This window comes from Panulirus ornatus, chromosome 36 (assembly GCF_036320965.1).
Source record: "Panulirus ornatus isolate Po-2019 chromosome 36, ASM3632096v1, whole genome shotgun sequence".
NCBI classification, from domain to species: domain Eukaryota; kingdom Metazoa; phylum Arthropoda; class Malacostraca; order Decapoda; family Palinuridae; genus Panulirus; species Panulirus ornatus.
This window is the reverse complement of record NC_092259.1, coordinates 15,375,632-15,391,730: the sequence shown is the minus strand read 5'-3', so window position 1 is coordinate 15,391,730 and position 16,099 is coordinate 15,375,632. Positions and strand designations below refer to the sequence as shown.

The window sequence follows — 16,099 nt, the reverse complement described above, 5'->3', positions numbered from 1 at the left end:
ATTCCACTGTAATAAACATAGAGAACTCAATGGCAAAATGCATATAGAATTCAGAATTTGACAGAAAATACAGACTGTGCATTTCCAGCATAACTGTGACCATATGGTAGTAGTCAGTAATCTTAAAAGGCAACTAAAACAATGGAATTTGAAAAAACTTCCTGCAAAGCCTGATTTGAACATGCATGATAATTTCCTTATCTATATTTCTGGCTCTACCATCAACTTCATTTTCCCTCATCACTCTGATTACTTAGTCACTTATCAAATCACTGGATGTGACTGCACCTCCTATCACAGGGCTGTCTTTGCCACACCAACAAACCAATGAAGATAAAGGTGGAAAGTGTGTACCAGAAAGTTATAGGTAAGGAAAGCTGGCAGACATTACTTGGAACTTGATGCTACAAATGAATAGCTCTTGTATATGGTGATCTTAGAAGTCAAGCACCTGCCTTTATTGATGAACATCCAAGCCCTTCATTACAAATGTATACCCTATAGAAAAATTGTGATTAAGCAATCAGATCAGAAACAGTCAAAGGTAAGTACAGAGCTTAGTTACACTGTTAATGATATTCATATGAATATAAACAAGGTAACCTTGTGCCAAATAGAAAAGGTTCAATGCTGGTGATTTTGCTCTGGTATATGATACAGAAGCAATATTGGCTCCAAATACCAGCGAGGCCATAGTTAAGGAACACTTAACTACTTATCTCAACATGTGCTTTTAAATTGTTCACCATGAAAGATGGAAAGCTGATGATTACAGTTTTCAGTGTACTATATATATCAGCAGTAAATTGAATACGGCTGTGTCAAACAAAAATCAATAGATTTGAGACGTTACTGAAGCATTGAGGTAAAAAACACATGAAAGGATAAAAGAACTTGAATTGTATAATGTAAGGAAGAAGATAAAGATACATAACTGTATATTAATGGCAACAAATTGAAGGAATCGAAGGTAATGTGCATGAAGTAAAAACTAAGCGGTATGGAAGAAACAAAGTAGTTAAGTCAGCAGGGATACTTTAGGGCAAGCTAAGACATCAAGCAAAAATATATGAAAGCACAGTGAAAACAAATTAGAGATCTTATAATTTTACTGCCAAGTGAAAAGAAGAAACCCTCTTGGATCACAAACAGAAGCCTTCAAAAGAAGATTAGAAAAACGGATAAAAAATATCCTAGGCAAATCAAAGATTTAAATGATTTTGATGTTAGAATTTAAGAGGAAGCTCACTTGAAAATTTGCTTTTCCCTTGGCTTTCAGTATCATTATATTATTTTGAATGTCGGTTTAATGGCTTAACACATCTATCAGTCATTTCCTTGTTAATTTGTACCTGAGGTTTGCAGATTTTATTGGTCCCAAGGGGAATGACTAATGGAGGTGGCAAGATGAAGGATAACTAGAATTGGAGATTTTAAGCTTTCATCTTTGCTCAGTGACAGTGGGTGATAAGGAATTTTGATTGTTTTTCAGTAGGGAAGTAGGACATAACCTAATAGTAGCAAGTACCAGTTGTTATTTTCAGGATAAGATTAATCCGCAGTACGTTGTCCTATTTTAATGATTTTTTGAAGGAAATGAGATGTAATTTTAAGTGTCAGTAACAAAAACTGTTTTCAAGATGATTTTTCTTAGTTAAGTTTTCAGTCTTAGTTATGGTATGTTATTCACTTTTTAATTCAATAGTACTGACATTGCCATGTCTTCCATACAAATTACTTGTCTCTTATTACAAGAAAAGACTCTCTTACCCTTACATTACTTACTCGATCAAACCACCTCACACCACATATTGTCCTCAAACATGGATGTTTTTCAGTCAATGATCATATGTGATGTTTGTCATAATGTCTTACTCAGATAACTAAGTGCATAGCTTAGTATTTCTTTGCTTAACATTATTACTACAGAATATTGCATACTGTTTAAGATATGTTACTTCTGAAACTGAACACTGTAAGTAGCTGTTTATCCTAACTTGAAAGATTTAATGTCCAAGCTTGTTTATTTGTTTGTATGTTTTCCCTTTCAGTCATAAATGGAGAATGTTCTGAAATAGGTATTAATTGAAATATGTTACATTATTATTATTATCATTATTATTATTATTATTATTATTATTAAGGGAGCTGTGGTTTCGGTGCATTATACATGACAACTAGAGACTGAGTGTGAACGAATGTGGTCTTTGTTTTTTTCCTAGCGCTACCTCGCGCACATGTCGGGGTAGGGAGTTGTTATTTTATGTGTGGCGGGGTGGCAACAGGAATGAATAAGGGCAGACAGTATGAATTCGTTCACACTCAGTCTCTAGCTGTCATGTAATAATGCCCAAAACCACAGCTCCCTTTCCACATCCAGGCCCCACACAACTTTCCATGGTTTACCTCAGACGCTTCACATGCCCTGATTCAATCCATTGATAGCACGTCTACCCCGGTATACCACATCGATCCAATTCACTCTATTCCTTGCCCGACTTTCACCCTCCTGCATGTTCAGGCCCCGATCACTCAAAATCTTTTTCACTCCATCTTTCCACCTCCAATTTGGTCTCCCACTTCTCCTCATTCCCTCCATCTCCGACACATATATCCTCTTGGTCAATCTTTCCTCACTCATTCTCTCCATGTGACCAAACCATTTCAAAACACCCTCTTCTGCTCTTTCAACCACGCTCTTTTTATTTCCACACATCTCTCTTACCCTTACGTTACTCACTCGATCAAACCACCTCACACCACACATTGTCCTCAAACATCTCATTTCCAGCACATCCATCCTCCTGCGCACAACTCTATCCATAGTCCACGCCTCGCAACCATACAACATTGTTGGAACCCTATTCCTTCAAACATACCCATTTTTGCTTTCCGAGATAATGTTCTCGACTTCCACACATTCTTCAAGGCTCCCAGAATTTTCGCCCCCTCCCCCACCCTATGATCCACTTCCGCTTCCATGGTTCCATCCGCTGCCAGATCCACTCCCAGTTATCTAAAACACTTCACTTCCTCCAGTTTTTCTCCATTCAAACTCACCTCCCAATTGAATTGACCCTCAACCCTACTGTACCTAATAACCTTGCTCTTATTCACATTTACTCTTAACTTTCTTCTTTCACACACTTTACCAAACTCAGTCACCAGCTTCTGCAGTTTCTCACATGAATCAGCCACCAGCGCTGTATCATCAGCGAACAACAACTGACTCACTTCCCAAGCTCTCTCATCCCCAGCAGACTTCATACTTGCCCCTCTTTCCAAAACTCTTGCATTCACCTCCCTAACAACCCCATCCATAAACAAATTAAACAACCATGGAGACATCACACACCCCTGCCGCAAACCTACATTCACTGAGAACCAATCACTTTCCTCTCTTCCTACACGTACACATGCCTTACATCCTCGATAAAAACTTTTCACTGCTTCTAACAACTTGCCTCCCACACCATATATTCTTAATACCTTCCACAGAGCATCTCTATCAACTCTATCATATGCCTTCTCCAGATCCATAAATGCTACATACAAATCCATTTGCTTTTCTAAGTATTTCTCACATACATTCTTCAAAGCAAACACCTGATCCACACATCCTCTACCACTTCTGAAACCACACTGCTCTTCCCCAATCTGATGCTCTGTACATGCCTTCACCCTCTCAATCAATACCCTCCCATATAATTTGCCAGGAATACTCAACAAACTTATACCTCTGTAATTTGAGCACTCACTCTTATCCCCTTTGCCTTTGTACAATGGCACTATGCACGCATTCCGCCAATCCTCAGGCACCTCACCATGAGTCATACATACATTAAATAACCTTACCAACCAGTCAACAATACAGTCACCCCCTTTTTTAATAAATTCCACTGCAAAACCATCTAAACCTGCTGCCTTGCCGGCTTTCATCTTCTGCAAAGCTTTTACTACCTCTTCTCTGTTTACCAACTCATTTTCCCTAACCCTCGCACTTTGCACACCACCTCGACCAAAACACCCTATATCTGCCACTCTATCATCAAACACATTCAACAAACCTTCAAAATACTCACTCCATCTCCTTCTCACATCACCACTACTTGTTATCACCTCCCCATTTGCGCCCTTCACTGAAGTTCCCATTTGCTCCCTTGTCTTACGCACTTTATTTACCTCCTTCCAGAACATCTTTTTATTCTCCCTAAAATTTAATGATACTCTCTCACCCCAACTCTCATTTGCCCTTTTGCCCTAACCTAACCTTTCTCTTGACCTCCTGTCTCTTTCTTTTATACGTCTCCCACTCAGTTTCATTTTTTCCCTGCAAAAATCGTCCAAATGCCTCTCTCTTCTCTTTCACTAATACTCTTACTTCTTCATCCCACCACTCACTACCCTTTCTAATCAACCCACCTCCCACTCTTCTCATGCCACAAGCATCTTTTGCGCAATCCATCACTGATTCCCTAAATACATCCCATTCCTCCCCCACTCCCCTTACTTCCATTGTTCTCACCTTTTTCCATTCTGTACTCAGTCTCTCCTGGTACTTCCTCACACAAGTCTCCTTCCCAAGCTCACTTACTCTCACCACCCTCTTCACCCCAACATTCACTCTTCTTTTCTGAAAACCCATACAAATCTTCACCTTAGCCTCCACAAGATAATGATCAGACATCCCTCCAGTTGCACCTCTCAGCACATTAACATCCAAAAGTCTCTCTTTCGTGCGCCTGTCAATTAACACGTAATCCAATAACGCTCTCTGGCCATCTCTCCTACTTACATACGTATACTTATGTATATCTCGCTTTTTAAACCAGGTATTCCCAATCATCAGTCCTTTTTCAGCACATAAATCTACAAGCTCTTCACCATTTCCATTTACAACACTGAACACCCCATGTATACCAATTATTCCCTCAACTGCCACATTACTCACCTTTGCATTCAAATCACCCGACACTATAACCCGGTCTCGTGCATCAAAACCACTAACACACTCATTCAGCTGCTCCCAAAACACTTGCCTCTCATGATCTTTCTTCTCATGCCCAGGTGCATATGCACCAATAATCACCCATCTCTCTCCATCAACTTTCAGTTTTACCCATATTAATCGAGAATTTACTTTCTTACATTCTATCACATACTTCCACAACTCCTGTTTCAGGAGTACTGCTACTCCTTCCCTTGCTCTTGTCCTCTCACTATCCCCTGACTTTACTCCCAAGACATTCCCAAACCACTCTTCCCCTTTACCCTTGAGCTTCGTTTCACTCAGAGCCAAAACATCCAGGTTCCTTTCCTCAAACATACTACCTATCTCTCCTTTTTTCACATCTTGGTTACGTCCACACACATTTAGGCACCCCAGTCTGAGCCTTCGAGGAGGATGAGCACTCCCCGCGTGACTCCTTCTTCTGTTTCCCATTTTAGAAAGTTAAAAAAATACAAGGAGGGGAGGATTTCTGGCCCCCCGCTCCCGTCCCCTCTAGTCGCTTTCTACGACACGCGAGGAATACGTGGGAAGTGTTCTTTCACCCCTATCCCCAGGGATAATATACATATATATATACACATACACACACATACACACACACACGCACATATACACACACACACACATACATATATATATACATATATATATGTATATATATATATATATATATATATATATATATATATATATATATACATATATTATATATATATATATGTATATATAGGTGGAAAATGCACTGAACAGCCCTAAGCAACTGTAATGACATCACAGAAGAAGGAGTCACGCAGGGAGTGCTCATCCTCCTCGAAGGCTCAGACTGGGGTGTCTAAATGTGTGTGGATGTAACCAAGATGTTAAAAAAGGAGAGATAGGTAGTATGTTTGAGGAAAGGAACCTGGATGTTTTGGCTCTGAGTGAAACGAAGCTCAAAGGTAAAGGGGAAGAGTGGTTTGGGAATGTCTTGGGAGTAAAGTCAGGGGTTAGTGAGAGGACAAGAGCAAGGAAAGGAGTAGCAGTACTCCTGAAACAGGAGTTGTGGGAGTATGTGATAGAATGTAAGAAACTAAATTCTCGATTAATATGGGTAAAACTGAAAGTTGATGGAGAGAGATGGGTGATTATTGGTGCATATGCACCTGGGCATGAGAAGAAAGATCATGAGAGGCAAGTGTTTTGGGAGCAGCTGAATGAGTGTGTTAGTGGTTTTGATGCACGAGACCGGTTTATAGTGATGGGTGATTTGAATGCAAAGGTGAGTAATGTGGCAGTTGAGGGAATAATTGGTATACATGGGGTGTTCAGTGTTGTAAATGGAAATGGTGAAGAGCTTGTAGATTTATGTGCTGAAAAAGGACTGGTGATTGGGAATACCTGGTTTAAAAAGTGAGCTATACATAAGTATACGTATGTAAGTAGGAGAGATGGCCAGAGAGCGTTATTGGATTATGTGTTAATTGACAGGCACGCGAAAGAGAGACTTTTGGATGTTAATGTGCTGAGAGGTGCAACTGGAGGGATGTCTGATCATTATCTTGTGGAGGCTAAGGTGAAGATTTGTATGGGTTTTCAGAAAAGAAGAGTGAATGTTGGGGTGAAGAGGGTGGTGAGAGTAAGTGAGCTTGGGAAGGAGACTTGTGTGAGGAAGTACCAGGAGAGACTGAGTACAGAATGGAAGAAGGTGAGAACAATGGAAGTAAGGGGAGTGGGGGAGGAATGGGATGTATTTAGGGAATCAGTGATGGATTGCGCAAAAGATGGTTGTGGCATGAGAAGCGTGGGAGGTGGGTTGATTAGAAAGGGTAGTGAGTGGTGGAATGAAGAAGTAAGATTATTAGTGAAAGAGAAGAGAGAAGCATTTGGACGATTTTTGCAGGGAAAAAATGCAATTGAGTGGGAGATGTATAAAAGAAAGAGACAGGAGGTCAAGAGAAAGGTGCAAGAGATGAAAAAGAGGGCAAATGAGAGTTGGGGTGAGAGAGTATCATTAAATTTTAGGGAGAATAAAAAGATGTTCTGGAAGGAGGTAAATAAAGTGCGTAAGACAAGGGAGCAAATGGGAACTTCAGTGAAGGGTGCAGATGGGGAGGTGATAACAAGTAGTGGTGATGTGAGAAGGAGATGGAGTGAGTATTTTGAAGGTTTGTTGAATGTGTTTGATGATAGAGTGGCAGATATAGGGTGTTTTGGTCGAGGTGGTGTGCAAAGTGCGAGGGTTAGGGAAAATGATTTGGTAAACAGAGAAGAGGTAGTAAAAGCTTTGCGGAAGATGAAAGCCGGCAAGGCAGCAGGTTTGGATGGTATTGCAGAGGAATTTATTAAAAAAGGGGGTGACTGTATTGTTGACTGGTTGGTAAGGTTATTTAATGTATGTATGACTCATGGTGAGGTGCCTGAGGATTGGCGGAATGCGTGCATAGTGCCCTTGTACAAAGGCAAAGGGGATAAGAGTGAGTGCTCAAATTACAGAGGTATAAGTTTGTTGAGTATTCCTGGTAAGTTATATGGGAGGGTATTGATTGAGAGGGTGAAGGCATGTACAGAGCATCAGATTGGGGAAAAGCAGTGTGGTTTCAGAACTTAGTGGTATAGGATGTGTGGAGCAGGTGTTTGCTTTGAAGAATGTATGTGAGAAATACTTAGAAAAGGAAATGGATTTGTATGTAGCATTTATGGATCTGGAGAAGGCATATGATAGAGTTGATAGAGATGCTCTGTGGAAGGTATTAAGAATATATGGTGTGGGAGGCAAGTTGTTAGAAGCAGTGAAAAGTTTTTATCGAGGATGTAAGGCACGTGTACGTGTAGGAAGAGAGGAAAGTGATTGGTTCTCAGTGAATGTAGGTTTGCGGCAGGAGTGTGTGATGTCTCCATGGTTGTTTAATTTGTTTATGGATGGGGTTGTTAGGGAGGTGAATGCAAGAGTTTTGGAAAGAGGGGCAAGTATGAAGTCTGTTGTGAATGAGAGAGCTTGGGAAGTGAGTCAGTTGTTGTTCACTGATGATACAGCGCTGGTGGCTGATTCATGTGAGAAACTGCAGAAGCTGGTGACTGAGTTTGGTAAAGTGTGTGACAGAAGAAAGTTAAGAGTAAATGTGAATAAGAGCAAGGTTATTAGGTACAGTAGGGTTGAGGGTCAAGTCAATTGGGAGGTAAGTTTGAATGGAGAAAAACTGGAAGAAGTAAAGTGTTTTAGATATCTGGGAGTGGATCTGGCAGCGGATGGAACCATGGAAGCGGAAGTGAATCATAGGGTGGGGAGTGGGCGAAAATCCTGGGAGCGTTGAAGAATGTGTGGAAGTCGAGAACATTATCTTGGAAAGCAAAAATGGGTATGTTTGAAGGAATAGTGGTTCCAACAATGTTGTATGGTTGCGAGGCGTGGGCTATGGATAGAGTTGTGCGCAGGAGGGTGGATGTGCTGGAAATGAGATGTTTGAGGACAATGTGTGGTGTGAGGTGGTTTGATCGAGTAAGTAATGTAAGGGTAAGAGAGATGTGTGGAAATAAAAAGAGCGTGGTTGAGAGAGCAGAAGAGGGTGTTTTGAAATGGTTCGGGCACATGGAGAGAATGAGTGAGGAAAGATTGACCAAGAGGATATATGTGTTGGAGGTGGAGGGAACAAGGAGAAGTGGGAGACCAAATTGGAGGTGGAAAGATGGAGTGAAAAAGATTTTGTGTGATCGGGGCCTGAACATGCAGGAGGGTGAAAGGAGGGCAAGGAATAGAGTGAATTGGATCGATGTGGTATAGCGTGGTTGACGTGCTGTCAGTGGATTGAATCAGGGCATGTGAAGCGTCTGGGGTAAACCATGGAAAGCTGTGTAGGTATGTATATATATATATATATATGTGTGTGTGTGTGTGTTTGTGTGTGTGTCTCTCTCTCTCTCTGAGTATGTATATGTATGTATATGTCGAAATGTATAGGTATGTGTCTCCCACGTTAGCGAGGTAGCGCAAGGAAACGACAAAAGAATGGCCCAACCCACCCACATACACATGTATATACATACACATCCTTACATGCACATATACATACCTATACATCTCAACATATACATATATAAACACAGACATATACATATATACACATGTACACAATTCATACTGTTTGCCCTTATTCATTCCCGTCGTCACTCTGCCACACATGAAATGACAACCCCCTTCCCTCGCATGCGTGCAAGGTAGCACTAGGGTAAGACAACGAAGGCCACATTCGTTCACTCTCAGTCTCTAGCTGTCATGTATAATGCACCAAAACCACAGCTCTCTTTCCACATCAAGGCCCCACAAAACTTTCCATGGTTTACCCCAGATGCTCACATGCCCTGGTTCAGTCCATTGACAGCATGACGACCCCGGTATACCATATCGTTCCAGTTCATTCTATTCCTTGCACGCCTTTCACCATTCTGCATGTTCAGGCCCCGATCACTCAAAATCTTTTTCACTCCATCCTTCCACCTCCAATTTGATCTCCCACTTCTCCTCATTCCCTCCACCTCTGACACATATATCCTCTTTGTCAATCTTTCCTCAGTCATTCTGTCCATGTGACCAAACCATTTCAAAACACCCTCTTCTGCTTTCTCAGCCACACTCTTTTTATTTCCACACATCTCTCTTACCCTTTCATTACTCTCTCGGTCAAATCACCTCACAACACATATTGTCCTCAAACATCTCATTTCCAGCACATCAACCCTCCTGCACACAACTCTATCTATAGCCCACGCCTTGCAACCATATAACATTGTTGGAACCACTATTCCTTCAAACATACCAATATTTGCTTTCTGAGATAATGTTTTTGCCTTCCACACATTTTTCAACGCTCCCAGAACTTTCACCCCCTCCCCCACCCTATGACTCACTTCCGCTTCCATGGTTCCATCCGCTGCCAAATCCACTCCCAGATATCTAAAACACTTCACTTCCTCCAGTTTTTCTCTATTCAGACTTACCTCCCATTTGACTTGTCCCTCAACCCTACTGTTTCTAATAACCTTGCTCTTATTAACATTTACTCTCAGCTTTCTTCTTTCACACACTTTACCAAACTCAGTCACCAGCTTCTTCAGTTTCTCACCCGAATCATCCACTAGCGCTGTATCATCAGAGAACAACAACTGACTCACTTCCCCAGCTCTCATCCACAACAGACTGGAAACTTACCCTATTTCCAAAACTCTTGCATTCACCTCCCTAAACTTTAATGATACTATCTCACCCCAACTCTCATTTGCCCTCTTTTTCACCTCTTGCACCTTTCTCTTGACCTTCTGCCTCTTTCTTGTATACATCTCCCAGTCATTTGCATTTTTTCCCTGCAAAAATCGTCCCAATATCTCTCTCTTCTCTTTCACTAATAATCTTACTTCTTCATCCCACCACTCACTACCCTTTCTAATCTGCCACCTCCCATGCTTCTCATGCCACAAGCATCTTTTGTGCAAGCTAGTACTGCTTCCCTAAATACATCCCATTCCTCCCCCACTCCCCTTACGTCCTTTGTTCTAACCTTTTTCCATTCTGTACTCAATCTCTCCTGTTAGTTCCTCATAAAAGTCTCCTTCCCAAGCTCATGTACTCTCACCACCCTCTTCACCCCAACATTCTCTCTTCTTTTCTGAAAACCTCTACAAATCTTCACCTTTGCCTCCACAAGGTAATGATCAGACTTCCTTCCTGTTGCACCTCTAAGCACGTTAACATCCAAAAGTCTCTTTTTCGTGTGCCTATCAATTTACACATAATCCAGTAACGTTCTCTGGCTATCTCTACTACTTACATACATACACCAATTATTCCGTCAACTGCCACATTACTCACCTTTGCATTCAAATCACCCAAACACGTATGTAAATATTCATACTTGCAACCTTCATCCATTACCATTTCCATCCCACCACACAGGAAATAGCATCCCTCCCCTTCATTATTTTTTGTTTTGTTTTGCACATGCTCTGGATACTTAAAAACAGACTTGTATTCACCAAAATTTGGAATTTCAGGTACCATTCATAGAAGCCTTAGAACTGGTAAGGCAGAGGAAAGTTTATTTAAGTGGTGGTTATGCATACGTTCCTGACACTGACTTGGTTACCCTTGTATTGACATCTTTTCGAACCAGTCTCTCTCATGCCCTAGCGGTAGGTAGCCATCTCTTTTTGCTCCTTGATAAGTCTATCTTTTATAGTATAATTTGTTTTCCTGATGATGTATAAGTCCAAGTTTAAGATTATTTGTTTGAAGCATATCTTGAAATTGGTTATGCTGATCAGCCTGCCTTTTCAATTACTCTACATCAGTGAAGAATCATATTTCAAAATGTTTTTGAATTTTTCAGATGACAAGCAGAGCACTGCCTCAGTTGGAGGATGATGAACGTTTGATGCGTCTTCTTCAAGACTTTGATAAAAGGTACACAGGCAGTGATTATTTACAGAAAAAGAGTGGAGAAGGCCTTCACATTACCCCAGATATGATTGATGAACTTGCCACCAAATCATTTCCATTATGTATGCGTCAGCTACATGATATTCTCCGAAGAGAACATCACCTACGTCATGGTGGGCGTCTCACGTATGGGTTGTTTCTCAAAGCAGCAGGATTGACTTTAGAAGATGCGTTGTACTTTTGGAGGTCCCATTTTACAAAGAATATGGATGTTGATAAGGTTAGTAGTTCATTTTAGCTGATGCCTTCTATTCAGTTTTATGTTCCACCATGGTACATATTGTATGTGGGATTTTATATCGTCACCCTTGCCTTTTTATCTGCCTTTAGACATATGAGCATAATAACTATAGAAGAATACATGATTGATATTTCATATTGTATATCATACATACCTTATGTATGAACTGATAGGATTTTGAAGGTCTTAGTTGTGTAATTTGGTACATTGATAAGGAAAATTATTTTTTTACGTGTTTTAATTCAGGAATGCTGAATGCTGTTAATTTCAAATACTTAACATAAATGTATTGGGCATTATCATGGTTTACATTTTTTTTCCTTAGTAATGAGCTCATGAGGTTTTTAATTTCCTTGTATTTACTAAGTAAAGGCAAGTATGGCATACATTTTTTCACTTGGTAATGAGATCATGAGGTTTTTATTTTGTGTTATATTTAATTTTATTAAAAAAGGGGGTGACTGTGTTGTTGACTGGTTGGTAAGGATATTTAATGTATGTATGACTCATGGTGAGGTCCCTGAGGAGCAGCGATATGCATGTATAGTGCCATTGTACAAAGGCAAAGGGGATAAAGGTGAGTGCTCAAAGTTTAGTCAAATTACAGAGATATAAGTTTGTTGAGTATTCCTGGGAAATTATATGGGAGGGTATTGATTGAGAGGGTGAAAGCATGTACAGAGCATCAGATTGGGGAAGAGTAGTGTGGTTTCAGAAGTGGTAGAGGATGTGTGTATCAGGTGTTTGCTTTGAGGAATGTATGTGAGAAATACTTAGAAAAGCAAATGGTTTTGTATGTAGCATTTATGGATCAGAAGGCATATCATAGAGTAGACAGAGATGCTCTGTGGAAGGTATTAAGAATATATGGTGTGGGAGGCAATTTGCTAGAAGCAGTGAAAAGTTTTTATCGAGGATGTAAGGCATGTGTATGAGTAGGAAGAGAGGAAAGTGATTAGTTCTCAGTGAATGTCGGTTTGTGGCAGGGGTGCTTGATGTCTCCATGGTGTTTAATTTGTTTTTGGATGGGGTTGTTAGGGAGGTCAGTGCAAGAGTTTTGGAGAAAGGGGCAAGTATGCTGTCTGCTGTGGATGAGAAAGCTTGGGAAGTAAGTCAGTTGTTCGCTGATGATACAGTACTGGTGGCTGATTCATGTGAGAAACTGCAGAAGCTGGTGACTGAGTTTGGTAAAGTGTGTGAAAGAAGAAAGCTTAGAGTAAATGTGAATAAGAGCAAGGTTGAGGGACAAAATTGGGAGGTAAGTTTGAATGGAGAAAAACTGGAGGAAGTAAAGTGTTTTAGATATCTGGGAGTGAATTTGGCAGTGGATGGAACCAAGGAAGTGGAAGTGAGTCACAGTGTGGGGGAGGTGGCGAAAGTTCTGGGAGCACTGAAAAATGTGTGGAAGGCGAGAACATTATCTCGGAAAGCAAAAATGGGTAAGTTTGAAGGAATAGTGGTTCCAACAATGTTATATGGTTGTGAGGCATGGGCTATAGATAGAGTTGTGCGGAGAAGGGTGGATGTGTTGGAAATGAGATATTTGAGGACAGTATGAGGTGTGAGGTGGTTTGATCGAGTAAGTAATGAAAGGGCAAGAGAGATGTGTGGTAATAAAAAGAGTGTGGTGGAGAGAGCTGAAGAGGGTGTTTTGAAATGGCTTGGTCACATGGAAAGAATGAGTGAGGAAAGATTGACCAAGAGGATATATGTGTCAGAGGTAGAGGGAATGAGGAGAAGTGGTAGACCAAATTGGAGGTGGAAAGATGGAATGAAAAATATTTTGAGCGATCAGGTCCTGAACATGCAGGAGGGTGAAAGGCGTGCAAGGAATAGTGAATTGGAACGATGTGGTAATTCGGGGTTAATGTGCTGTCAGTGGCTTGAACCAGGGCATGTGAAGCATCTGGGGTAAACCATGGAAAGTTTTGTGGGGCCTGGATGTGGAAAGGGAGCCGTGGTTTCGGTGCATTATACATGACAGCTAGAGACTGAGTGTGAACGAATGTGGCCTTTGTTGTCTTTTCCTAGCGCTACCTCGTGTGCATGCGGGGGGAGGGGTTGTCATTTCATGTGCGGTGGGGTGGCAACAGGAATGAATAAAGGCAGCAAGTATGAATTATGTACATGTGTATATATGTATATGTCTGTGTATGTATATATATGTATACGTTGAAATGTATAGGTATGTATATGTGCATGTGTGGACGTTTATGTATATACATGTGTATGAAGGTGGGTTGGGCCATTCTTTCATCTGTTTCCTTGCTCTACCTCACTAATGTGGGTGACAGCAACAAAGTACAATAAAAGAAATAATAATGATATTTAACTTTTCAGCACATAAATCTACAAGCTCTTCACCATTTCCATTTACAACACTGAACACCCCATGTATACCAATTATTCCCTCAACTGCCACATTACTCACCTTTGCATTCAAATCACCCATCACTATAACCCGGTCTCGTGCATCAAAACCACTAACACACTCATTCAGCTGCTCCCAAAACACTTGCCTCTCATGATCTTTCTTCTCATGCACAGGTGCATATGCACCAATAATCACCCATCTCTCTCCATCAACTTTCAGTTTTACCCATATTAATCGAGAATTTACTTTCTTACATTCTATCACATACTCCCACAACTCCTGTTTCAGGAGTATTGCTACTCCTTCCCTTGCTCTTGTCTTCTCACTAACCCCTGACTTTACTCCCAAGACATTCCCAAACCACTCTTCCCCTTTACCCTTGAGCTTCGTTTCACTCAGAGCCAAAACATCCAGGTTCCTTTCCTCAAACATACTACCTATCTCTCCTTTTTTCACATCTTGTTTACATCCACACACATTTAGGCACCCCAATCTGAGCCTTCGAGGAGGATGAGCACTCCCCGCGTGACTCCTTCTTCTGTTTCCCATTTTAGAAAGTTAAAAAAAAAAAAAAATACAAGGAGGGGAGGATTTCTGGCCCCCCGCTCCCGTCCCCTCTAGTCGCTTTCTACGACACGCGAGGAATGCGTGGGAAGTATTCTTTCACCCCTATCCCCAGGGATAATATATATATATATATATATATATATATATATATATATATATATATATATATATATATATATACACATACACACACACATACATACACACATATACACACACACACACACATACATATATATACATATGAAAAATGTAAGAAACAATTTAGATTTATGTGCTGAAAAAGGACTGATGATTGGGAATACCTGGTTTAAAAAGCGAGATATACATAAGTATACGTATGTAAGTAGGAGAGATGGCCAGAGAGCGTTATTGGATTACGTGTTAATTGACAGGCGTGCGAAAGAGAGACTTTTGGATGTTAATGTGCTGAGAGGTGCAACTGGAGGGATGTCTGATCATTATCTTGTGGAGGCTAAGGTGAAGATTTGTATGGGTTTTCAGAAAAGAAGAGTGAATGTTGGGGTGAAGAGGGTAGTGAGAGTAAGTGAGCTTGGGAAGGAGACTTGTGTGAGGAAGTACCAGGAGAGACTGAGTACAGAATGGAAAAAGGTGAGAACAATGGAAGTAAGGGGAGTGGGGGAGGAATGGGATGTATTTAGGGAATCAGTGATGGATTGCGCAAAAGATGCTTGTGGCATGAGAAGAGTGGGAGGTGGGTTGATTAGAAAGGGTAGTGAGTGGTGGGATGAAGAAGTAAGAGTATTAGTGAAAGAGAAGAGAGAGGCATTTGGACGATTTTTGCAGGTAAAAAATGAAATTGAGTGGGAGACGTATAAAAGAAAGAGACAGGAGGTCAAGAGAAAGGTGCAAGAGGTGAAAAAAAGGGCAAATGAGAGTTGGGGTGAGAGAGTATCATTAAATTTTAGGGAGAATAAAAAGATGTTCTGGAAGGAGGTAAATAAAGTGCGTAAGACAAGGGAGCAAATGGGAACTTCAGTGAAGGGCGCAAATGGGGAGGTGATAACAAGTAGTGGTGATGTGAGAAGGAGATGGAGTGAGTATTTTGAAGGTTTGTTGAATGTGTTTGATGATAAAGTGGCAGATATAGGGTGTTTTGGTCGAGGTGGTGTGCAAAGTGAGAGGGTTAGGGAAAATGAGTTGGTAAACAGAGAAGAGGTAGTAAAAGCTTTGCGGAAGATGAAAGCCGGCAAGGCAGCAGGTTTGGATGGTATTGCAGTGGAATTTATTAAAAAAGGGGGTGACTGTATTGTTGACTGGTTGGTAAGGTTATTTAATGTATGTATGACTCATGGTGAGGTGCCTGAGGATTGGCGGAATGCGTGCATAGTGCCATTGTACAAAGGCAAAGGGGATAAGAGTGAGTGCTCAAATTACAGAGGTATAAGTTTGTTGAGTATTCCTGGTAAATTATATGGG

General features: G+C 40.9%; 1 protein-coding gene across 1 annotated transcript in view; it reads left to right on the top strand.

The window, feature by feature from the left end:
- The first annotated feature begins 427 nt into the window (after positions 1-427).
- Positions 428-16,099, top strand: part of LOC139760434 (DNA primase large subunit-like) — a 35,928-nt gene continuing 20,256 nt past the window's right edge. The window contains exons 1-3 of the mRNA XM_071683673.1: positions 428-544; positions 11,003-11,170; positions 11,368-11,697. Coding sequence (XP_071539774.1) covers positions 428-544; positions 11,003-11,170; positions 11,368-11,697 — 615 coding nt within the window. The remainder of the gene's footprint in view (positions 545-11,002; positions 11,171-11,367; positions 11,698-16,099) is intronic.